Here is a 24,237-nt window from a genome sequence, read left to right on the forward strand (position 1 = left end):
ATGATTTAATAACTACTAACAAATACATCAAATTCATAATAAACTATTTTTCAATACTGAGGGTTGAACCCAGGGCCTTCCACTGAGCTACATCTCCAGCCTGTTGCTTTTTTATTCTGAGACAGGGTCTTGCTAAATTGCCCAAATTAGGCTGAACATTTGATCCTCCTGCCTCAGTCTCCAAGGCTGGGATTACAGGTGTGCACCACTGCACCCAACTCATAATCAATTTTTATTCTATGCAGGAGTTGGCCTAAAAAAATCCTAAACCTAAGAAAGGCTTTAAACTATTTATTTACGTACTTTTGTGGTGCTGGGGATCAAATCTAGGACCTCACAAATGCTAGACAAGTGCTATACCACCAAATTACAACTGTAGGCCTAATTTTACATTTTTAAAGGGGTGTAAAAAAAAAAGAAAATAGAGGCCCAGCACAGAGGCGGAGCAAGCCTGTAATCATACCACTATGGCAGGCTCAGGCAGGAAGATCACAAGTTTTAGCCCATCCTGGGCAAGTTAGTGACTTTTTAAGAACCTGTCTTACTAATTAGGTTTTAAAAAGACTGGGAATGTAGTTCATTGTGAAGTCCCTGAGTTCAATCCCCAGTACAGCAAAAAAACAAAAAACAAAAAAAAAACCATGCACACAAAAGAACAGAATATGACTGGGGCCACATATAGCCCACAAGGCCTGAATTTATTACCTAACTTTACAGAAAAAATCTGCCAGTTTTGCTGTGGAGTACCAGAGAAACTGGGAAGTACAGAGATCCCAAGACACTGACCACAAGTGCACATTCCGTATCAAATGAACTGAAAAGTTTCTATTTATTCAGTTCCAAATGATTAATTTTTTTTTTGGTACCAGGGATCGAACTCAGGACCTTGCACTTTTGAGGCAGGCAGTGGAACCACTGAGCTAAATCCCCGGCCCTTCCAAATGATTTAAATAAAATTATAGGTTTGTTTTTTTTTAATTATAGTTATTTTTCCTGGTTGCCTAAATGATTAGCCCTTAAGAAAGTGTCACCCCCAATATGTACTTATATTCCCCTCCCTAGACTTAATAGTTTCAGCTAAGTGCTAAAGTTCATAATAAAACCAAAAGACTAGAAGTCTAGCCCCGATGTGGTGACCCGAGCACTAAGCAGGCTGAGACAGGAGAACTGCCATGAGTTCAAAGCCAGCCTGGGCTACACAGTGAGGCTGGGATGAATTACAAAGTGATACTTTGACCCCCCCCCCAAAAAAAAAAAGAAAGGAAGAAAAGAAGCAGCAGCAGCCTTACCTGGGGTATTTGCGATAGCCGCCAATGGCAGGCCTGGAAGCTGGTGCACCTGGATTCCTGGAGTACCCAATGCACTGAGGTTAATGGTCTGAAGGCCTGGCATGGAGGAGAGTTGAGCAGCATTCACAGTGACTGTGCCAGCAGGGATGGAGGCAGCTGAGGCAATAGGTGTAAGGGTGGTGTTGCTACTGCTGGTCTGACCCAAGGAAACACCCTGCATTGGTGCCAAGGTGATTGTCTGGGCTTGAGGGTTCTGAACTTGGAGGTTTTGCAGCTGTAGAGTCTGCCAACTGACCTGTCCATTAGGCCCTACTGTTGGCGTCCGGATGATGATGGGGCCAGAGTTTGGAACAGCCTGAAGCTGGAGGTTCTGGAGGGTTTCCTGGGAGATAGCTTGAGTTGTAAAGCTCTGCCCTGGCAATGGTGCTGTTTGCAGGGCCTGAAGAGCCTGTCCCCCTTGAACTAGCTGAGGCTGAATAAGAATTTGTTGTTGTGTCTGCTGGTTTTGCTCTCCCTCTTTTTGCTGACTTGCTTGCAGTGAGCCTCCGGATGTCTGGTTCTGCTGGATGTTCAGAGCATCAGACCCCTGCAGCCCACTCACTCTCTGGGGTGTCTGGCCTTGGGAGTTGGTCCCTGATGATCCGCTGGTGGTAAAGTTCATAATTCCCATGTTGCTGGTAGTAGTAGTTGTTGAGTAGCTATTGGCATTGGTGAAAAAGGAGCTGGAACTGGGTTGCGATGATACCAAGCTGGCAGAACTGGCCGTTCCTGAAGTGACAGGCTGTGAGCCACTCTCTTGGGACCCAGAGCTGCTAATCGTGACTGCCTGAGAGCTGGGAGTCAAGGTAGCTGCAGAAACGCTGTTGACAGGTAGCAAGGTGATGTTCCCATTCAGGGCCACTGGTACATTGGTCACGTACTGAGTCTGTCCTGAGAGCACATTATTAGCCAGGCCTTGGAGGGGGACAGCCTGCTGAAGTAGGTTTGGCATAGCAGCAATGATGTTGCCGCCACTTCCTCGATTTGTAATGATCTGTTGGTTTGCACCTGGTATGATCTGTATTTGACCAGAACTATCCTGCTGCACTTGAGCCCCAGTGGCGGCAAATTGCAGCTGCTGCCCATCAACGGTCTGGAACTGTGGGATTACTTGATACTGAATGTTAGGCATCACTCCAGATAGTCCTGTCAGAACTTGTTGGTTCTGTAAGTTGGGGGTGGCAGCTACAACATACTGCCCACCAGAGACTGTGCGATTCTTGGAAGACTCACTGCCGTTACTGCCATTTGTACTGCTGCCACTCTGTTCCTTTGAGGTAGGGGTAGCCCCAGAGGAGGAAGAGATGATTTGCCAGCCATTGGCACCCTGTGAAAGTTGTGTAGCTGTGAGGTCAAGCTCACCTGTGCCCCCTGACTGGCTTGGGCCCTGGGAGTTGTTGCTGTTCTCATTGGGTGACTCAATTCTGCTGCAGGTTGCTGCCAGCAGAGCCAAAGGGGATGGCTGGGATTCCTGGCCAGGAAATAGAGGAGAGGAAAGGAGTTAGTGACACCCATCTGCCAGCCTAGGGGGCAGTGTAAAACAAATAAACAGCAACACAGTGCAAAAAAAAGAAAACCAGAAACAAAAACCTGGCCTATCTAGGGCTGGGAGTATAGCTCAAGGGTAAAGCACTTGCCCACAGGCAGGAGGCTCTGGGTTTCATACAGCACCAAAAAGCCCTGACCTGTGTGTGTTGCTGAAACTCATTCTTGGGGAATTTCCAATTCACTTGTCTCTGTGCTTACCTCCCTATCTATTACAGGTTATTTCCATCTTTTCCTAAAAAGTTTTCTATGAAGATTAAGGCAATTTCTAAGAACATTTATATCCTCTCAACACCTTCCCCACTCTATAATGATCACTCACCTGCCCTCCTCCTCCTCCACCGCTACTGGTACTGCCTGTGCTGCTGCTTCGAGTCTGAGAAAAGGCACCACCACCATTACCACTGCTTCCATTATTGCCACCAACTCCTTTTTCAATCTTCACTACTGCTGTCATTTCATCCATGGAGTGATCCTGATCTAAAAAGAATGAAAAGAAAACTTAAAGTGGGGAAAAGAAAAAGGATTAAGTGAGGAAAGGGTAAAAAAAAGGCTACGACATATCAGTAATGACTAGCAGGAAGGAGAAAGGTGCAACTATAAAGAAAATGAATTGGGGCAGGGGAAATCCTAGGGATACAAGACATAAACAGGTTCAATGGTGGCAAAACTGGGACTTAATTTTCCCACAAACAAAATAAGCCTCAAAAGACACAAAAAATCCTTTAGGGATAGGAAATGTGACAGGTGATGGGCAATGCTGAGTTTCAAAATAAGAAAACGTATCCTTGGGAAAAGGATACACAAAGCAAAAATAAACACGTGAGTGGATAGAAAAATTGCTAAAATGAGGGTTAAAGAAAGAGCGAAAAATACAAGAGTAAAAAGTAACAAGAGGAGAGAAAGGGAATGGGGGAAGGAAAAAGGAAAAAGTGCGTGTGTGGAAACATTTGTGAATACTGATGAGGGGCTAAAGTGGTCTAGAGGTTGGCAATCAGGTTTCGGGGCCGAGACAGGGCGGGGCCCTAGCAGAAAAGGGCGGTTTCGGGGTGAGGGGCGTGGAAAGGGCGGGGCGGGGGGGGAGGGGGAATGCATGAGGTGGGGGGGAGGACCTTGGGGCAGGCAGCGACCAGAGGGCGGACCAGCGAGGCGGTTGGCCCGGGCGGGGCCTACACTGCTCGGGCCGCCCCCGCGGCGCCAGCCCCCGTCGGGAGGAGCCTCAGGCGGGCGACCGGGTACTGGGGGGTAAGGGCCGTCCCCCGTGGCCGGGGCGGGCAGGGGGCGGGCGAGGCCACTCTGCCCCCTCCCCCGGGGCGGGCGGCCCATCCCCCTCCTCCTCGGAGGCCCCGCCACTGCCCCTTCTCCCTCCCTTCCCTCCGCCCCGGGCGGGACCAAGGCCGCCGCCGCCGCCTCCCGCCCGCCCCCCCTCACGGCGGGGACCGCCCGGTCGGCCCTCGCGCGCGCCCCCTCACTCCCCTTCCACCCCCTAAGCTTCAAGTGGACTCATCCTTACCGCTCATGGTGGCAGCTGAGGGACGAACTCAAGGGGGTCCTGTCCGGGGGGGTGGGGGGGGCCAGGAAAAACGCGGACGCTGACGAGGCAAGCTAACCCGGACCGGACAGGGAGGGGGGGGTAAGGAGGAGGGAGCAGCGCGCCACAAGCCCGGCCTAGGCTCCACCCCTTCACTGCTGCCCCGCCCAATGAGGGAGGGAGAAAGGAGGGACTTGAAGAAGAAAGGCGGGCAGATTACCCAATGGTAAAACTAGTTCCTTCTCTAAGGCGTGTAAAACAAAGTTGCGTGCCTAGTATACGCCCCAAAAGACCGCCCTCTCAGTTTTAAAAACCAATGAACTATGCAAGAAGTAAAGATGGGCGGGAACTAGGAATGATAGGCTTGGCAAGAAACCAGTTAACCGCCAGGCGGGCTCACTCAGAGACAGGGATAGGGAGAACTTTGATAGGAATGACAGAGTAACGACCAACCAGAATCTTGGACATGCCTGGGCAAAGTCCTGGTTGGGAGGCGAGTGCAAGGTGAGCAGGAATGGCACGCGATCAGACTAATCTAAACCAATCCGAAATCAGGCGGGCAGCCAAGAAAGTTATGATTGGATTAACACTGAAAAGAGGCTGAACAGGACTCATATTGACGTGATTAAAAACCAATAAAACGCCGAATGAACTCTGAGGGCGGGAACTTGGAACGGTTATAGAAGAAATGGCTTCTTCCTCAGTTACACAGTCCAATAGGAGAGCGAAGTAAGCCTGGCTCCGCCTCCAAATTAGCCAATGGGCGGTATTGGGGCCGCCCACCATGAGGGAGGGAACAGGGCTGTGCCAAGAAGAGTCCGCCGCCATGTTGGCCCTCCTCGGGGGACGTCTTAACAGTCTTTAGGTGGTGTACTTCCGCAGAACCCTGCAGTTCAACAAGTGTCAGAGCCCAGGCACTTGGCACGTAGTTCTGCCTCACCACCGGGGCTGTTTTCATCTTCGCGTAATGGCTCTCACAGAGTACTTTTCGAGTCTCATTTCCTGCCCTGGTGGGCGGACAGGCAGGTGGATGCCTCTCAGTGTGGGTGTAAGCTCTGCGAGTACGGATGGGACGAGATCTGGTGACAGCGCTCGCAAACTCAGTTCTGAGCCGGCCCCTTCGCAAGGTTTTTGTAAGACTCCAGCAAACGCCATTTTATTAAGCTCTCCCAGACAAAGGCGCTAACCATTAAACTTAGGCCACTTTAACTTTTCAGGATCTCGTTGGAGAACCTCCTGGAGTGGAGCTGTAGGCCATGTCCCCCCCTCCCCCCTTAATTGTAAATAACGCCTAAGCATAAAACAAAATAGCTGAATTCTTTTTGCAATCACGAAGACGGCCTCCATCTTGCCTCTATCCTTAACCTTAATGCAAGTGGTATTGGTAGCTTGTCGATGGTATGTCATTCCCCTTTGCATCACAATTGTACTTTATATGCTCTCATTTCGTTACCTACAGTTCTCCTCATTATATATTACGTGTTTTAAAATCTGGATTCTCTATTAAAGGATTCTAGGCCCTTAAATTAGGAACTGAGGCCTGTGCTGCTTCGGGCAGGGCCCGGGAATGATGAAATGATTGTCTCCTGTGCTAGGTGTCTAAACTAGGCATTTGGCATTCCTTATGTCATCCTAACAAGGAAAATATTCGGTATTGGAGATATTATGTATTTTATTACAGTTGAAGAAATTTAGGCTGGAAAGTTAAGTGACTTGACCAAGATCATAAAGCTAATGAGTTGGATCCCGCAAAGTCTATGAAACCTTTTTTTTTTTTTCTCGATAGTTCATGGAACTCAGGACCTCGCACTTGGCAGGTAGGCGCCGGAACCACAGCTAAATCCCCGGCCCCAAGTCTATGAAATCTTAAGTGACTAAAATAATACCTTGTGTAACCATTTATTTAAATAGGCTTAATAAAATATTTATTAAAAATTTGTTTTTCTTGCAGTGTTGGAAATAGAACCCATAGCCTTATGTTTGCTAAGCATATCCCACTAAACTCTATCCCCAATCCAAAACCAAAAAAAGTTCTTTTCAATTACTACCTTCTAGCTCCTGAAAAAAATCCTGCCCCGACTCAGAGCTCAAGTTCTGTCATCAAAAAAGTCCATCATCATATTTTTCTTTAAACTTTTATCCGTTTGTATTAAAATTAATTGCATCAAGATTTTTCACAATAGTCTAAAAATTTTTTTAAAACAAAATGTCCAGGGCCAGGGATTTTGCTCAGTAGTTCTGCCTTCTGCCTCGAAAGTGCAAGGTCCCGAGTTTGATCCTCGGTACCAAAAAAAAAGTCATTCCCCACCACAACAAAAACAAAAAAGTAAAAAAAAAAAAAAAGAATCAGCAAACAAAAAAAAAATAATGTGAGAGCATTTCCATTCAAATTCTCTAGGTTTTGGGGGCTTTTTTTATTCTCTTATTGGGATGCTTTTTTTTTTTTTTCTTTTGTTACCGGGGCTTGAACTCAGGACCTTGCATTTGCGAGGTAGGCAGCTGCACCACTGAGCTAAATCCCTGGCCCGGGATGCTTTTTTTTTTTTTTTTTTTAAGTCAAGTTGCAAGAATCCCACCCCAGACATAATAAACCAGAATCTCTGGAGTGGGGCTTGAGAACATAAAATTGGGGGAGTAGGGAATTATTGGGATGAACCCATGGCTTTCACACTAGTAAGATACAACCCTAGCCCCTGTTGTTTTATTTATTCACTTATTTAGGGGCATGAGCTCCCTAAATCCCTAAATTGCCCTTGCTGGGCTCAAATTTGTGTTCTTCCTGCCTCCCTTCCCAGAGTACAATACTGGGATTACAGGCATGTACCACCACACCCAGCTGGAACATGCATTTTTAAGTGTGATTAGTCCTTAAATGAGTTTAAGAAGCAATAAAGGAGGCAGATATGATGGTGAGCTCCTTTAACCTCAGCATCTGGGAGGCTGAGACAGGATTGCAAATTCAAAGCCATTAAGATTTAGTGAGCCCACTGCAAAAGAAACCACTAACAGAGCTAACAGACAACCTACAATATGGGAAAAAAATTTTAGCAGCTGTACCTCAGACAAAGGACTACTATCTAGAACATATAAAGAATTGAAAAAAATCAGACCCCCCAAATTCAAAGACCCAATTCAAAAATGGGCATCTGAAATGAACAGACATTTCTCAAAGAAGTAAAAGCAGCAAACAAATATGTGAAAAAGTGTTCAACATCACTTGTCATTTGAGAGATGCAGATGAAAACAACACTTGAGATTCCACCTCACCCCAGAAAGAATGGCTGCTATCAAGAAATCAAAAAATAACAAATGCTGGCGGGCTTGTGGGGAGAAAGGAACCCTTCTCCATTATTCGTGGGAGTGCAGACTGGTGCAACCACTGTGGAAGTCAGTATGGAGATACCTCAAAGAAGTAGGACTAGAGGTCCCATTTGACCCAGCTATTCCCCTGCTGGGTATCTTCCCAAAAGAATTAAAAGAATCATACCACAGTGATATATGTGCACCCATGTTCATAGCGGCACAGTTTGTAATAACTAAAGCTTGGAAGAAGCCCAAGTGCCCATCAACTGGAAACTGGATAAAGAAAATGTGGGTTTTTTATAAAATGGAGTACTACTCAGCCATAAAGAATGAAAAACTAGAGTCATTTATAGCTAAATGGATGCATATCAAGGCCATACTCTTAAGTGAAATAAATAGGACACACGTGTAAATACCAAATAGTTTCTCTAGTGTGAGAAACTGATAGTGTAAACAAGGGTTAAAATGATTAAAATGAATAATTGATAATTTGAAATAGGAAGAAAGGTACAAAGACGAAGGGGTGAAGGGAGGGGAAGGGGAAAGGAAAAGAGGGAAAGGAAAAACTATGAGAAAAGAAAAAAAAAATGGAAATGAAATCTATGTAAATAGGGAAGGGCAGAGGGGGTGAAGGGTGCACAGTTAATGGGGAAAAAAATAAGAACCAAGATATATCATGTACAGGTACAAACACCCAGTGATAAATGTAAATGTATTGTATACCTAAAATGTACCAATAAAAGAACTAAAAAAAAAAGATGTAGTGAGCCCTTACCTCAAAATTAAAAAAGAAGTTGGAGGACCAGGGATTTAGCTCAGTGGTTCTGCCGCCTGCCTCACAAGCCCAAGGTCCTGAGTTCGATCCTCCTACCAAAATAAATAAATAAAAATAAATAAAAAAGACGTTGGGTGTGGTGGCCCATGCCTGTGATCCCGGCACTCAGGAGGCTGAGGCTGAAGTATCTCTGTGAGTTCAAGGCCAACCTGGAATACATAGGGAGAAGGTATCTCAAAAAAACAAAAAAAGAAAACAGATGGGGATATAACTAAGGCCCTGGATTCAAGCCCTAGTACCAAAGGAGAAAGAAAAGGAAACACTGGGCCCGGGATTTGGCTCAGTGGTTCTGCTGCCTGCCTTACAAGCGCAAGGTCCCAAGTTCCATCCATGGTACCAAAAAAAAAAAAAAGGGAAACACCGATGAAGAAACTGGCAAAAAGAAGCCTCCAGATGGGAAGAAACTTCCTATAAGAAAGACACTACATTACTCATCCTTGTAAACCAAGCTCTGAAGATTCTAACAGCTGTGTAGTGTATTCAGCAATAGGCCACACCTAATTTGCTGGGGGTGAGGGGAAGGGGAAATAACTGGAGCTGTACTCAAAACACTTCACTTTGGTTGAGTAACTTTATTCTTTGGGGAGATTTAAGAGACTGAGCTGGGAGGTGTAGCTTAGTGGGAAAGCAGATCCCTAGCTTATGGAAGGTGTTTTTTTTTTTTTTTTTTGGTACCGGGGATCAAACTCAGGTCCTTGCTCTTGCACAGCAGGTGGGGAAACCACTGAGCTAAATCCCCGGCCCAAGGCCCTATTTTTTGTTTTTTGGATTTTTAGCACGTTTGCAGTACATAATATTATATTCATCGTGGTTAGTTGGTACATGTACATACACGTCTTAATTTTTACATCCCCTTCCTTTTTCCCTCCCCTCCCCATGGCCCTAGTATTAATCCCCAGCACCACCAAAAGAAAATCGAACTGTCATTCTCAGAGGAGAAAAGGGTAAGGTCAGATACTTCAGTTATTATGACTATTCTGTATTTATTCTCAAAGCCTGTGTTTGTCCATTTTTCCAGGCTAGTCTATGCCCCAAACTGGAACTAGAGTTTGATTTTATCCCAGGTACTGAGAAAAATGCCTAGATTTAAAGCAAAATGTGCTGGGCATGGTGGCCTATGCCTGTGATCCCAGCACTCAGGAGGCTGAGGCAGGAGGATCACCACCAGTTTGAGGCCAGCCTGGGCTACATGGCAAGACCTTGTCTCAAAAAAAGCAAAACAGGGCCAGAGAGGTAGCTCAGCCATGCAGCTCATGCCTGGGAAGCATGAGGCCCTAAATTTGATTCCTGATTCCAAAAAAGAAAAATGGGAAAAAAGACCAAAAAAACCCCAAGCCAGTCATGGTGGCACATGCCTATAATCCCAGCACTCGGGAGGCCCAGGCAGGAGGATTGTTGTGAGTTTGAGACCAGCCTGGGCTACATAGTGAGTTTAAGGCCAGCCTGAACTACATAGCAAGACCCTGCCTAAAAAAATAAATAAGCAAAACAAAAAAACAAACAAGCTAAATTCAATAGCCATCCTTTTCATAGTCCTTTCCCTTTACTACTCCAGAAGAAGACCTGGCCACTAAGTAAGGAATGTCCTAGATGTGTGCAGCTTACTATACTACCTTACTGATAGTCCCTGAGAGCAAGTGAAGAGGCCTGTCCATGTTCATCCAATTCCTCTGAAAACCTGAACAAATTTTCTTTAAACCAAAATAAAAAGAATAGGGGATCAGAGTATAACTCAGCAGCAGACCAGCTTCCTAGCAAACACAAGGCCCTGAGTTTGATCTGTAAGGAAAAAACAAACTTTTAAAATAAGTAATTGAGCTGGTCATGGTGGTACACTCCTGTAATCCCAGCACTTAGGAAACTGAGGCAAGTGGATTGCCAAGAGTTCAAGGGCAGCCTAGACTACACAGTAAGACCCTTTCTCAAAAAAAGAAAAAAGAAAAAAGGGTAGAAGGGAAAAAATAAAGATGAATAAAAAGGCACAAATTTGTTTAAAAAAAAAAACCCAACAAAAACTAAGCCAGTTATGGTGGTGCACCCCTATAATCCCAGCACCTGGGAGCCTGAAGCAGGAGGATCACCAAGAGTTCAAGGACCACCTGAGATATACAATGAGTTCAAGGCCACCCTGAACTATATATATAGCAAGGTCCTTTCTCAACAACCAAAAATAATAAAATAAAAAGTGACTATTTGACTTTCCTTATGATAGCTCACCCTGTGTCCTCTAGGGTGTACTTTTCTCTTGCTTTTTCCTCTTTTACTCGGCCCAAGCTAGCTCTACAGAGTGTTTCTCCCTCATGCTTCATTTTTACTTTTTCAAATACTTTGTCACCATTAAATAAATAAATAGTAAATTAAAAGGATATAAAATAGAGCTGAGATGTAGCCCAATGCTCCCTAGGTTCAATCCCCAGTTCTACAAACAAAAACAAACAAAATAAAAAACCTAGTGGCATGAAATGTGGCTGTCAGTGACATGGTGCATCTCTCTTATGCTAAGTGGTACCCGTCTAGCAAGGCAGTCAAAGGTTTTAGTGATTTGCCCTGCACTTATTCAGGCTAATCTGCCATTACTGTCCACTGTGCTTTGCTCTGTGTTGGAAGCCATGTTTTCTTGGGGCTCCAAAATTTAAAACTTTATAACCCACTTCACTCAGCCTGTTTCCCTCCTGGACAGCCCAATCTTATTATTATGGTAATTTTTTCCCTTTGTGTACTAGAGATTAAAACCAGGGCCTTGCTCATCCTAGGCAAGTGCTCTACAACTGAGCTACATCCTCAGGCTTTTCATTTTTTATTTTGAAAAAAGGTCTTGCTAAATTGCCCAAACTGACCTTGAACTTGATCCTTCTGTCTCAGCCTCCCCAAGAGCTGGGATTACAGGCATGGGCCATCCTGCCTTACTAACTGCACATTTTCTCTTATCTTCAGTAAGAATGAAGTCTTTCCAGCCCAGTGAGGTGGCCCATACCTATAACCCAGCACTCTGGGAGGCTGAGGCACGAAGATTGCAATTTTCAGCCCAACCTGGGCAATTTATTGAGAACTTGTCTCGAAAAATTAAAATAGGAAAAAAAGGGCCAGGGATTTAGCTCAGTGGTTCTGCACCTGCCTCACAAATGAAGGGTCCCGAGTTCAATCCCTGGTACCAAAAAAAAAAAAAAGAAAAGAAAAGAAAAGAAAAGAAAAAAATTGTAAAAGGGCTCAGAATAGAGCTTAGTGTAAAGGGCCTGGGTTCAATCCCCAGTACTGAAAAAGGAAGAGGAGAGAAAGTCTTTCCAGCTTCTCCCAAGGTATGGAATATTCTGAGCACTGTGTTCCTGTCACATACTGGTACTTGTATCAGAGGTATCTAAGTATCCAGTGTCCAGTCCAATGCCTTAGCTACACTAAATTTTGAGAGTGGGGATGATGTCTTTTCACTTTGTATTCTCAAAGCTGGACATATATTTGACAACCAGTAAACACTTGTTAAATGGAAGGGGAATCCTAGTCTTGACCGTCCTAAATACGTCTTTAGGTCCTATAATGATTGCTTTCCAGCCTTCATTTGGTTGCCTTTTACAAATTAATCTTTCCTCCTAATTTTGAAACTTCTCGTCAGCTTTCATTACTTTCTTAGTTAACAATCTGATAACTAGGAACATTTTACAAATTAAATAAACCAGCTACTCAGATGGCTAAGACAGCAAGATCATTTGATCCAGGTGTTCAAGGCCAGCTTGGGTAATATAGCAAGACCCTCTCTCAAAAACAAAACAAAACAAAACAAAACAAAAACAGAGGGGCATGGTGGGAGGCTGAGGCAGGATGATCACCTTGAGTTTGAGGCCAGCCTGGGCTACATAGTGAGTTCAAGGCCAACCTGGACTACATAGCAAGACCTTGTTTTAAATAGCCAAAAATAATAATAACAACAATAATAATAATTGCCTTCTCTCTTTTTTTTTTTTGGTACCAGGGATTGAACTCGGGTCCTTGCGCTTGCACAGCAGGCGGTGAAACCACTGAGCTAAATCCCTGGCCCAACAATAATAATAATTGGGCAGGGACTCCCATGGCATGCATGTAATCCCAGCCTTCCGGGAGGCTGAGGTAGGAGGGTCACAAGTTAGAGCCCAGCCAGGACAATTTAGGGACTTAGCAAGAACCTGTCTCAAAATAAACAATGAAAGAGCTGGGAATGTATCTCAGTGCAAAAGCCCAGGGTTCAATCCCCAGTATCAAGGGAAAGAAAGAAAGAATAAAATACACAGATGATTCCCAAATCTATTTTTACACCATCGTTATGACCTTCCTTCTCAGGAAACTGTGAACTACAACTGTTAAGCAAAAAACAGACTAGCTGAAATTTCTTTTACCTGCCCTACCTTTTACCTATAGGATAAAGGTTAGCTAAGAAAAAGTAAACAAGCCAGGCCCACACTTGCAATCCTAGTGCTGGGATTTCAGGCATGTGCCACCACACCCAGTTTACACACGTGTAATCCCAGCAGTCTGGAAGCTGAGGCAAGAGTTCAAGGCTAGCCTGGGCTACACAGTGAGACCCTGTCTCCAAAAAACAAAACAAAACAAATAATAATCCAAGAGTGAAACAGCTGGACTTTTTTTTTTTTATTTATAAAACCAGGAACTTCTGAGAAACCTCAGACTGGCTATGGACAATCTTTGTAATTATTATCATGGCCCATTCTGTAGCCTGGCTTTGTCTTTGTTTCCTTATCTGAGAAGTATTGTGATTCATGCCAGCTCATACTGTAACTGGTACTAAAAAGGGATTCGATCTTGTAGACAGCCCTGGTGGTCTTCTAGACCCTGGAGGATAAAGGCTGGGGTAGGGGGATGTTGTGTGAGGGGTGGACTTGGGAGGACCATCAAAAACACAATTTAGTTATTGCTAGAGCTGAACTGACTCAAACTTCTTAAAAATTTTCTTTTCTGAAGAAAGCTGCAAAAAGACAGCCCTGACAGCCAGCCAATGGTCTCTGAAGTTTGAAGACCCTTTGCCAAATAAAAGCAAGGGTGCAGCACCCAGGAGGCTGAGGCAGGAAGACAGCTGCACATGAGTGTAGGTCAGCGTGGTTACTTAGGGAGATCCTGTCTCAAAAAAAAAAAAAAAAAAGAGGGCTGGGGATTTACCTCAGTGGTTCAGCCGCCTGCCTCGCATGCTCAAGGACCCAAGTTCGATCCCCAGTACCAAAAAAAAGGAAGCAAAGAGGAAGAGAAACGGCCGACTGTCAAGTTCCACGGTCCGTGTGTATTCATGAGAACTAAAGGCAAAGTCCTGGAACTAGGAGAGACAGAAACTGACTGGCCTAGAACCCAAACAGCAAACTGAGTGCCTTTCTGAACATTTAACTCTGACCCCTTGAGATTCCAGTTGGGAACAAACACAATCCAAACATTTCCCTTTCTCCAAAAGCCCCAAACCCCTCAGGCTCCTCACCAGCGACAGCTGGGTCGCTTCAAGTCACCTTACCCTCCCCAGTGACGCACCCACGCGCTCAGGCCCCAAGGGTGACCGGAGCCTTTTTTTTTTTTTTTTTTAAGTTCTTCTTTTAACCAAAATTGAAGCAGTTTCCTTCTCTCCTTCCTCTCCGTTAAGTAGCCCTGAGTCCTCCCCAGAGCCCAGGGTCGAGCGGACACCACCCTCAGTTTCCCATTCCCGGGCGCAGGAGGGTCCCGAAGGTCCGGACACCCCGGGCCCGGCCGCAGGACAGCAGGGGGCGCAGCGGAGGGCTAGGCCGCAGCTTCGTAAACAAACCCGCCAGCCGCGGAGCCCCGGGCAGCGGGGCGGGTCGGCAGCTCTCGGCCTCTCCACCCCCAGCTTCCGGCCAGCGGGCCATGATTCCCCCATAGCGAGCGCTTTCTCCCGAAGCCCCCATGCCGCTGACGCCCGCTGACGCCCGCGCTCGAGGTCCCCGTGGAGAAGAGCCCCGGACACCGCACGACCTCGGGCGGTGGCGGAGCAGAAAGGTGGGAGAAGCCGGAGCTCGGGAGGCAACCCGCGGCCCCCTGGCCATTAGCAGGGCAGGACGAAGATCCCCGAGCATTCTCCAAGAACAATGGCTTCTCCGTCCCTCACAAGACCTTATAATATAATAAGGGTCTATCAACCCCTTCTTTCTTTTATTTTTAATTTTGGTTTATTGAGACAGGATCTCGCTATGTAATTCAGGCTGGCCTTGAATTCACTATGCAGTCCAGGCTGGCCTTGAACTTGTGGCAATCCTCCTGCCTCAGCCTCCAGGGTGCTGGGATTACAGGGGTATGCCACCATGCCAGGCTTCCTTTTAAATTAGAAAATAATAAATAAATAAATAAATAAATAAATAAAAAAGAAAGAAAGAAAATAAATCCGGACCTTGAAGATGTGCCCAATCAAGGTCTCAAGACTCTCTGACTTCATTTTCACTTTTATAGCATTCCCCAAACTATGAGGCACTTCCCACTGGTGGAATTGAAATATTTCTGTATTGCTGTTCTGTATTTTTGGTTGATGTTTTTTGTTTATGGTTTTTGTTTCAAGATAGGGTCTTGCTTTGTAGTTCAAGCTAGCCCTGAACTCAATATGTAGCTCAGGCTGGCCTTGAACGCATGGCAATCCTGCCTCAGCCTCCCAAGTGCTAGAATTACAGGCATGGAGCCCGGGAATTTAGCTCAGTGGGTCTGCCACCTGCCTTGAAAGTGCAAGGTCCCGAGTTCGATTCCTAGTACTGAAAAAGAAAAAGAATTACAGCCCTAACCTACAGTTCTGTATTTCAGGATTTTTTGTTTGTTTCTTTTTGTGTTTTGTTTTGTTTTTTGGTATGGGGACCGAACTCAGGACCTTGCACTTGCGAGGCAGGAGCCAGAACCACTGAGCTGAATCCCTGGCCCATTTTCTGTTGTTTTTTGAAAAGAGTCTTGCTGTGTAGTTCAAGCTGACCTTCAACTCCTGGGAATCCTCCTGCCTCAGATTCCCAAGTGTTGCAATTACAGGCATGCACCACCATGCCGGGGACAGTTTTTTTTTTTGGTTTCGGGGATCAAACTCAGGTCCTTGCGCTTGCACAGCAGGCAGCAAAACCACTGAGCAAAATCCCTGGCCTTCACAGTTATTTTTTAATGTGTATATTTTACCCCTGTGCTGAGATAGAACCTACAGCCTCCAATGTGGTATATAAGAAGTCTGCCAGTGGGGGCTGCCATCTCCAGCCCTGGTTGGTTGTTTTTGTGGGTTTGCCCCCCAACAACTGGGATCTCACTATTTTACTGATTGACCTCAAACTTGTGGGCTCAAGAAATAGTCCTGCCTCAGCCTCGCAAGTAGCTGGGATTCCAGGAGTGTGTGTCATTGTGCCTGGCTTGTCATGTGTTCAGTACCTTTAGAAAGAAATTGAACTACATACCAGACTACCATTTCACAGGGCTTCTAGTTAGGATACAGAAAAATAATGGTACCATGAACTATTGGAGGGTGATCAATCTTCCAACTGCCTAGAAAGGGGGAGGGTGAGAGCTAAAGAAAAAAGGACAGTGGGGCCAGGGATTTAGCTCAGTGGTTTCGTCGCCTGCTGTGCAAGCACAAGGACCTGAGTTCAATCCCTGGTACCAAAAAAAAAAAAAAAGAAAAGAAAAAAGGACAATAGACTTGCATAATTTCAAAGTATATGGGGGGCCAGGAAGTCAGTGCCTCAGAGTGGGCAAAGACAAAGACACTCCCAGCTTGCCAATATTCATTGGGTTCATAGGAAGTATCAGGCGACCCAGAGGGCAGTGATAATCCTAAATTCTCAAGGCTCTTATAATCGGAGGGAGTACCAGATGTCTGAAGGGTGGTGGTAATCCCATGACAATGAGGATCCTAGGTCAGTGAGAAGCTTAAATTGATTAGGACCATGAGTTGAGCAAAACATTCTTACAACAGCTGGTGGGGGCCGGGGATGTAGCTCAGCAGCACAGTACCTGCCTGGCAAGTGCACACATTCCTGAGTTTGATCCCTGGTACCAAAAAACAAAAAATAGGTGGGATGAGTTAAGCTGATAAGGAATTTGTCCTTCCGCAGGTGAAATATTTTTCCCCCAAAATAGGTAGAATATGACTCCCAATAGTGGACCACGCTGGACCAGGTTATGGTAGTTATAAAGGTGGAATGTACAGATTGAAGTCTGGGGAAGGCGTTTCTCGGTGAGGGACTAATTTAATGATCCTCAAATTTCCTTCTAGCACTTTGTGTTTCTGTGCACTAGTATTGAACACAGGTCTTTTACACTGACCTACTCTCCTAGCCCTTTTGTAAATTTTTTTTTTTGTATCAGGGATCGAACTTGGGTCCTTGCACTTGTGAGGCAGGCGCTGGAACCACTGAGCTTAAATCCCTGGCCCCCTTTTGTAATTTTTTTCATGTTGAAACAAGGTTTCTATAAGTCACTAAATTGCCCAGCCTCAGGGCAAATTTGCCATCCTGCCTCATCCTCTCAGTGTTGGAATGACAGGCCTTTGCCACCATGAACTGTTCAACACTGACAGTCAAGTTTAAGAGTAATCAAAAGTGGGCCAGGGATTTAGCTCAGTGGTGCTGCATGCACCTTGCAAGCGCAAGTTCCTGAGTTCAATCCCTGGTACCAGAAAAAGAAAAATTACTTCACGAGAGTAATCAAAAAGTATTTTAAGGCAGGCTTCATGGTTTGTGCCCATAATCTCAGCTACTTGAGAGGCTGAGGCAGAAGGATCACAATTTTGAGGTCAATCTGGACAATTTAGTGAAAGCCTGTCTCAAAAATTTTTTAAAAGGGCCAAGAGCTGGACATGGTGGTGTACTCCTATAATCCCAGCTTTCCCGGAGGCTGTGGCAGGAGGTTCTTGAGTTTGAGCCCAGCCTGGGCAATTGAGCAATTTATCCAGAGCCCAGTAAAAAAAAAAAATAAGGAAAGGGCTACGGATGTAGCTCAGAAACAGAGCACTTGCCTAAATGTGAGAGCTACTGCTTTTAGTCCCCAGCAGCACCAAAAAAAAGTACCAGGGATGGAACTCAGGACCTTGCACTTGCGAGGCAGGTGTGGTGCCACTGAACTAAATGCCCAGCGCCCCCCAAAAAGGTATTTTAAGGCAGTAACTAGATGCCAGAGAACAAGAAAATAGCAAGTAGAGCAAGGAATTCACTGAGCCATACCAGGCCCAGCCCAACCCCGAGAGGGTCCAGAGCTGTAAAGGAGGCACAGCTTGCTCTCCTCAGCAGACTGCAGGAGGGGTGAACAGGTCTCCAAATGCCTCCACCCTGAGTCCTGGGAAATAGAGCCTGGTTAGTCGCCTCATTCCTGCAAGATACTCAGGTGAAGGGAGGCTGGCCCCTCACCATCCTGTCCCATGCCTAGCCAGCACCTCTGTCCCCAGGACTCTGCTCAGTCCTGCCCAAGGACAGGGCTGTCCACGCCATGCACATCCTGCCTGAGAGCTGTGTTTTCCTGCACACTGACCTCAAACCTGATCTCAACCCACTCCACACCACACAGGCAAGCAGCATTAGAAGCTGCTGCCCACTCAGTGCTGGCTTCTAGACTCGAAGGCGGTTGTCCAGACCCCTCAGGCTTAGCTTCCGAGACTGAATCAGACAACCACACATTATGCATGTTACGTGGCCCCAGTGCAGTGTGACAGGAAGAACCCTGCCTTACCTGATGAACATTCTTTCTAGAGATACTAAGCCTGATCCTAGGCAAGTCTTTTGATCTAATATCCAGTCTTCAGAAAACAGGAGGGACAAAGTAAGTGAAAACATAGAGAAACAGTAAAAAATCGAGATAGTCTTCAGAGCTTGTTTTTTCAATAAGTTAATGGCACAGAAAAAGGACTGTCTTTACTTCCTTTTTGGGAGCAGATGGTTTCACTGTGTAGTTCAGGCTGACTTTGAACTCACAGCAATCATTCTGCTCCAGCCTCCTGCTGCTGAGATCATAGGCATGTGCCACCACTCAGCTGAAATTACTATTACGTTACAAATTTAAGTCAGTTATTAAAAATATTTTACCCCTGTAATCCCAGCACTCAGGAGGCTGAGCCAGGAGGATTTCCATGAGTTCAAACTACATAGTGACATCATGGCCAACCTGGATTAAATAGCAAGACCCTGTCTCAAAAAATCTCAATAATTAAATAGTAATTAAAATGCCCACTGACCCTTTTCTCATCCCCAATCTGAGGCTTTCCTTTCTGCAGCTCCTTCTCAGCTGCCTTCTCTTTTGCCCTTTGCCCCGTCAGCCTGGGGCATGGTGCCAAAGCCATGCCCCTCCTTCCCACACATATCTCAGGGTCTTAAGACTTGGAAGGAGGGAGGAGCAGTCGGAGGCCTCTCCCAGGTGGGTGCCTTTTGAGACTTTCTGTGTGGAAATAGTCAATCTGGGGTGAGACCCTTTCCCATGTTCCAGGCCACCAGCCTCTCTCATACTGTGCCCAACCCAGAGAATGAAAGGAATCAAGGGAAAATGAGTAGTTTCCCCAGGGCAGCTTCTGACTATAGGGTAGGCTGGAGAACTTGTGTCTTCCAATCTATGTGATTATTTCCCCTCACAGCTCTCCCCAAAGCAGACCTTCACCCCAGGTGCTCTTACCCTCCTTACCCTTGGGCCTACCTCACTCTCCAGAGGAGAGGGCTCTGAGCCCTGGGAGTGCAGATGAGGAGAGGTTGGTGGAGCTGCAGGAAAGGGGGTACATACATAAGTAAACCCTTCTTTAGGGAGTTTTCCCTAGTATTCTTCCCAACAACCCTCTCTCTCCTACCTTCCACCATCCCTAGTCACAGCATATGTAGTCAGGTCCCACCAATCTTATTCCACAAGCGTCTCTCAAATCCATCCCTTCTGCTCTTGCCATATCTCTAGTCACTGCCTTAGCACCACCTCCAATGTACCTTCCTACTTGCATTGCTACTTTAGTTACTTAAATTTTGCAATATGAAGAATTGAACCTAGGCCCTTAGCACTAAACTACACCCTCAGGCCTTTTTAAAATTTTGGTTTCAGTATTTTTCCTTTGTTTGTTTTGGATTTTTTTGGCACCAGGGATCGAACTCTGGACCTTGTTCTTGCAAAGCAGGCGGCAGAACCACTGAGGTAAATCCCTGTCCCTAAGTACTTTTTTTTGACAGAGTCTCGCTATGTAGTTCAGGCTGGCCTTGAACTTGCAGGGATCCTCCTGCTTCTGCCTCCTGAATGATGGGATTACAGGTGGGCACAACCATGCCCAGCATTTATTTTTTTAAATTTTGGGACAAGGTCTTGCTAAATGGTTAAATTGCCCAGGCTGAGCTCCAAATCATTGTCCTCCTCCTTCTTCCAGAGCCAGAGTCTTCCAGAGTGCTAGGATTATAGGCATCCACTATCACATCCAGTTTGTGTTATTACTTTAGATTTTGTTTTTGGTACTGGGGATTGAACTCAGGACCTTGCACTTTTGAGGCAGGCATGATGCCACTGAGCTAAATCCTTGGCCCTATCACTTTAGATTCTTTTTTTAAAAAATATTTTTATTTCTGAGAAATATATTTAAAAAAATTTTTTGGGGGGGTACCAGGGATCAAACTTGGGACTGTGTGCTTTCAAGGCAGGCGGGAGAACCACTGAGCTAAATCCCTGGCCCATTTGTTTGTTTTTTGAGACAGGATTTCTCTATGTAGTTCAGGCTGCTCTTGAACCCATTTAGTAGCTCATGCTGGCCTGGATCTCACCATGATCCTCCTGCCTCAGCCTCCCAAGCACTGGGATTACAGGTGTGCTCCATCACAGTGGGGTTTACAATTTATTTTTTTATAGATAAAGTCCATTCGTCTTTTCTCCTGTTGTACCTTGCGCTGTGTCTTTTTGTTTGTTTGGTTGTTGTTGTTGTTGAGTTGGGCTTTATCATTGTATCCCCACATGTGGACCTGTGATAGGCACAAAACAGCACCCCAGGGCATACGTCATAGCCCCACAAAGGTGGGAGCTCCATTGCCGCCCTGATTACCAGCACCCTTCAAAGAAAGTCCCCCTACCAAACTTAGTCATCCAGTCTTCAAGTATAACCCCTGTCTCCTTCTTACTCTCCTCCATACATGTTTTTAGTTCTTCTAGATGTGCTGTTTCTGGTTTTGTTTTGTTTTGATTCATTCATGACTGGGAATTGAACTTATCACATCACTAGCCTGAAACTTGCAGTGATCCTCCTGCTTCAGCCCACCCAAGGGGTAGGATTACAGGCGTACACTCCGAAATCTTAATTATGTCTTTAAAAAAATTTATTAGTACATGTTCATAGTACATAATGATTACATTTACATAATGATTTACATTTATCATGGGGAGTTGATACATGTACACAATTTTTTAATCCCCTACCCATCTCCTCCCTCCTCCCTCCATCTCTTGTCTTGGTCCCCTTCCCATTTGCAAAAACTATTTTCATCATCGTTTTTTTTTTTGAAACGGACTCACTATGTAGTCCAGGCTGGCCTTGAACTAACTATGTAGCCCAGGTTGGCCTGGAACTCTCGGTGATCCTCCTGCCTCAGCCTCCTGGAGTACTTGGATTACAGGCATGTGCCACCCGCCCGGCTTGAACTACATTCTACTTGTGAGCTGGTGTATTGTATACTTCTAGCACAACCACGGCACACAATAGATGCACAAGGAATGTCTTCAAAAGGCAGGCAGGTAGACAAGCATGTTGGACAGGAATAGATGGGCACTGCTGAATTCTGGCATAGGAGGCAGTGCATCTTTGGACCTTTGACAAATGCCTCGCCTTCTCTGAGCCAAGTCTGTGGGGAGGGTTAGAGCCAGTAACATAACCCCGAGTCTTTTTTCCCATTTCAGCCGTTGCCTTAACGCCAACAGCTCTGCCACTGCTCCCTGCAGAAAGGTGCCAACACTGCGGGCTGGACAAGTCGGGAGAGTCCAAGAGGACATAGGTGGAGTCGCCGAGCGGCTCACTGCTGCCACCTGCTGCTACTGAGTAGCATCGGTCATTCTTCCTTCATAGGAGAGGCTGGAGGGAAGGAAGGTGTGTTCTGGGAAAAGGTGGGAGCGCTTTTGCATGCCGCGTTTCCCCGGAGGGTCCCCTCCCCTCCTTCTCATTCTTAGTTTACCTTGACGTTTCTGCTATTCCAGCACCCTGAGCAGAGACACACGGAGTTAAGACCCTTAAAAGATCGGATCTGTGGAAAGATTGTGGTGCACCCCTCTACTGTGAGGCTTCAAAACGGAAAGAAAATTAAAAGTAATAAAAGTCTAAGTAAGGATGTATCACAAAAATCTGGTTTTTCTCTTCATGACTATTTTAATGCTTTTATTTTGAAAAATACGATATCTGAAATGATTTGTTTAATATTTTCTGTTGGGTTTAGCGGCCCTTCCTTCGTGCCCTCTGTGCTGAGTTCCTGCGCTGGGTACCACTGGGTAGCACAATAGGACCCCCGCTCTGGAAAGTCTTCCTGATCTAAACCTGCACTTTGCTGTTTAACCACTGGGCCGTCGTGTTTTATAACTCTGTCCTGCTTGGGATCCCACACTACCTGGAAAATAATAGGAGATAATACTCAATTTGTTTGTTTATTTTGTTTTCTACCTGAAATGAAGGGCTGGCTGGCTTGTTGGGTGAGAAGCCCATTTCTACCTTGCCACAGCCTTGCCAAGAGCCTAACACCTATCTGCCTACCTCTCCGTACCTTTAGGTTTTTTCCTTTGCAAATCAAAACACTCCCCCCTCCCCCACTTATTTCACCTCCAAGGAAGAGTCCCAACATGATTCTCCCCACCATTTGTTGAATATTGTTTTTTCAACTGAGTTTACTAAGCATAGACATCATTCTGTAGTGACACACACCTACGATCCCAGCACCGTGGGAGGCTGAGATAGGAAGATTGATGTTTGAGCTCAACCCTGGACAATTTAGTGACTTAACAAGAATTTGTCTCAAAAGCCCAGGCTTGGTGGCACACACCTATAATCCCAGCACTCGGGAGGCTGAAGCAGAAGGATCACTGTGAATTTGAGGCCAGCCTGGGCTACATAGTTAGTTCAAGGCCAGCCTGAACTACACAGAGAGAGACCCTCTCTCAAAACACCAAACAAACAAAGAACAAAACAAAACAAAAGAACTTATTTCAAAATTTAAAAAATTTTAAAAGGCTGAGAATATAGCTCAGTGCGAAGACCCTGGGTTTAATCCCCAGTACCAATAAAGACATAAATATCTGTTTTAGCATTCTTGAGGTAAATCAGAAAAAGTATCTTAGAGATCACAGAGGGCAGCAGTTCTCAAGTATCACCAAATTCTTTCATTTTCAGATAAAGAAGTGGAGGCATGGAGGCTGGGCATGGTGGCACATACCGGTAATCCCAGTATTGGGGAGGCTGAGGCAAGAGGATTGCCACAAGTTTGAGGCCAGCCTGGGCTATACAGTAAGTTCAAGGCAAGCATGAACTACATAAGGAGACCCTGTCTCACAAAGAACAAAAACAAAACAAAACCAAAAGAAATGGGATAAAAATGGAGGCATAGAGAAATGAAGGGTCACCAATGCTTTTAGATATGGTCTGTGGTGGGCTTGGGATGTAGCTCAGTGGCACTGCTGCAGCTGCCTGGCAAGCAAAATGTCATGAGTTTGATTCCCTGGTACTGGGGGAAAAAAAATATGGTCTCTGGTATTTTCATGTGTCTCTCTTCCCAATCCAGACTAAAGAGCAAGGACTGGAGTTTGCATGTGTCATTTGCTCTGTAGGATTTCACCCATGGAGCTACTCAATAAATCCTATCAACTACATAATTGAGTAATAAGCTTTTCTACTGGAGCTAAAGCAAGTTACTGGCTAAAAGGAAGATTGACTTTTTTTTTCAAGAGGAAAAAAATAGTGTTTTATTAACTACCACACAATGTCATAATACACTTTAAACATACAATAAGGTAGCCTTTATTCTTTTTTTCTTTTTGGTACCAGGGATCAAGGGACCTTGCACTTGGGAGGCAGGTGGTGGAACCACTGAGCTAAATCCCCAACCTGAAAATTGTTAAACTTAGGACAAGGTCTCCCTATGCAGTTCAGGATAGTTGGGAACTCAAGGCGATCCTCCTGCCTCAGCCTCCCAAATGCTGGGACTAAAGGTGTGCCCCACCACACCTGGCCTATAGGGAAGATGGAAGAAGAGAGTTATACCAGCCAAAGAACTTCTGGATAGTTGAAGAGGTCAACCATTAAACAAGTGAGTAGGGACATCATCAGGTATCACCTCAGGTGAGCTTGAGAAGAGCCACAAGACTGAGGAGAGAATACAGTGACTTTAAGCAGATTGATAAGTTTTGATTCTTATGATTATGTATTTCCCCATCTCTCTTAGTGACCTTGTAGCCCAGAGTTTTGGAACTTTGGAACTGTCCAAATTCAAATGTTTCCTTTAAACCAGTGAGATGTTCCAGAAAAGAGAAGTCTGTGTTCCTCCATCCTTGGCTTTACCATAGTTCTGTCCCATGCCATACCCAGGCACAAATCCTCCCAGGAAAGATAAACATGTGAGATGCAAAAATGAGTCACCTTTCCTGGAAAGGTGGTGAGCAGAAGAGGATGGAGTGAAAAATGGGCTGAACTGGGGACACCACCCTCAGCCTCTTATCCATCACCAGGGCTTCCACAGAAGAGGTGAGGGGAAGCAGCAGGGAGGAGTGGACTATCAGTTGTGCCA

The 24,237-nt window shown here is 45.6% G+C and overlaps 1 protein-coding gene and 2 long non-coding RNA genes across 5 annotated transcripts in view; 2 read left to right on the plus strand and 1 right to left on the minus strand.

Moving 5' to 3' along the window:
- The window catches only part of Sp1 (Sp1 transcription factor), a 31,803-nt gene extending 27,288 nt beyond the window's left edge, over positions 1-4,515 (minus strand). Inside the window, exons 1-3 of one of the 2 annotated variants that reach the window (XM_004872746.4) lie at positions 4,387-4,515; positions 3,196-3,353; positions 1,290-2,799 (exon numbers count right to left, since the gene is read on the minus strand). In XM_004872746.4, coding sequence (XP_004872803.1) covers positions 1,290-2,799; positions 3,196-3,353; positions 4,387-4,393 — 1,675 coding nt within the window. In that variant the 5' untranslated portion in view covers positions 4,394-4,515. The remainder of the gene's footprint in view (positions 1-1,289; positions 2,800-3,195; positions 3,354-4,386) is intronic. The other variant, XM_004872747.4, reaches the window with a different exon arrangement.
- On the plus strand, positions 4,020-21,811 carry LOC101698115 (uncharacterized). Of its 2 annotated transcripts, none has more exons than XR_001182832.3 (3): positions 4,020-4,118; positions 21,374-21,560; positions 21,668-21,811. It is a non-coding gene; the product is annotated as an uncharacterized LOC101698115 (long non-coding RNA). The 2 variants fall into 2 exon arrangements; XR_206383.3 differs by lacking the exon at positions 4,020-4,118 and adding an exon at positions 14,123-14,521.
- On the plus strand, positions 4,594-6,750 carry LOC147828493 (uncharacterized). Its single transcript, XR_015450675.1, has 2 exons — positions 4,594-5,537; positions 5,622-6,750. It is a non-coding gene; the product is annotated as an uncharacterized LOC147828493 (long non-coding RNA).
- Positions 21,812-24,237: the final 2,426 nt, after the last annotated feature.

This window comes from Heterocephalus glaber, unplaced genomic scaffold (assembly GCF_053883595.1).
Source record: "Heterocephalus glaber isolate CG9 unplaced genomic scaffold, H.glaber_assembly_v1.0 deba00001060, whole genome shotgun sequence".
NCBI classification, from domain to species: domain Eukaryota; kingdom Metazoa; phylum Chordata; class Mammalia; order Rodentia; family Bathyergidae; genus Heterocephalus; species Heterocephalus glaber.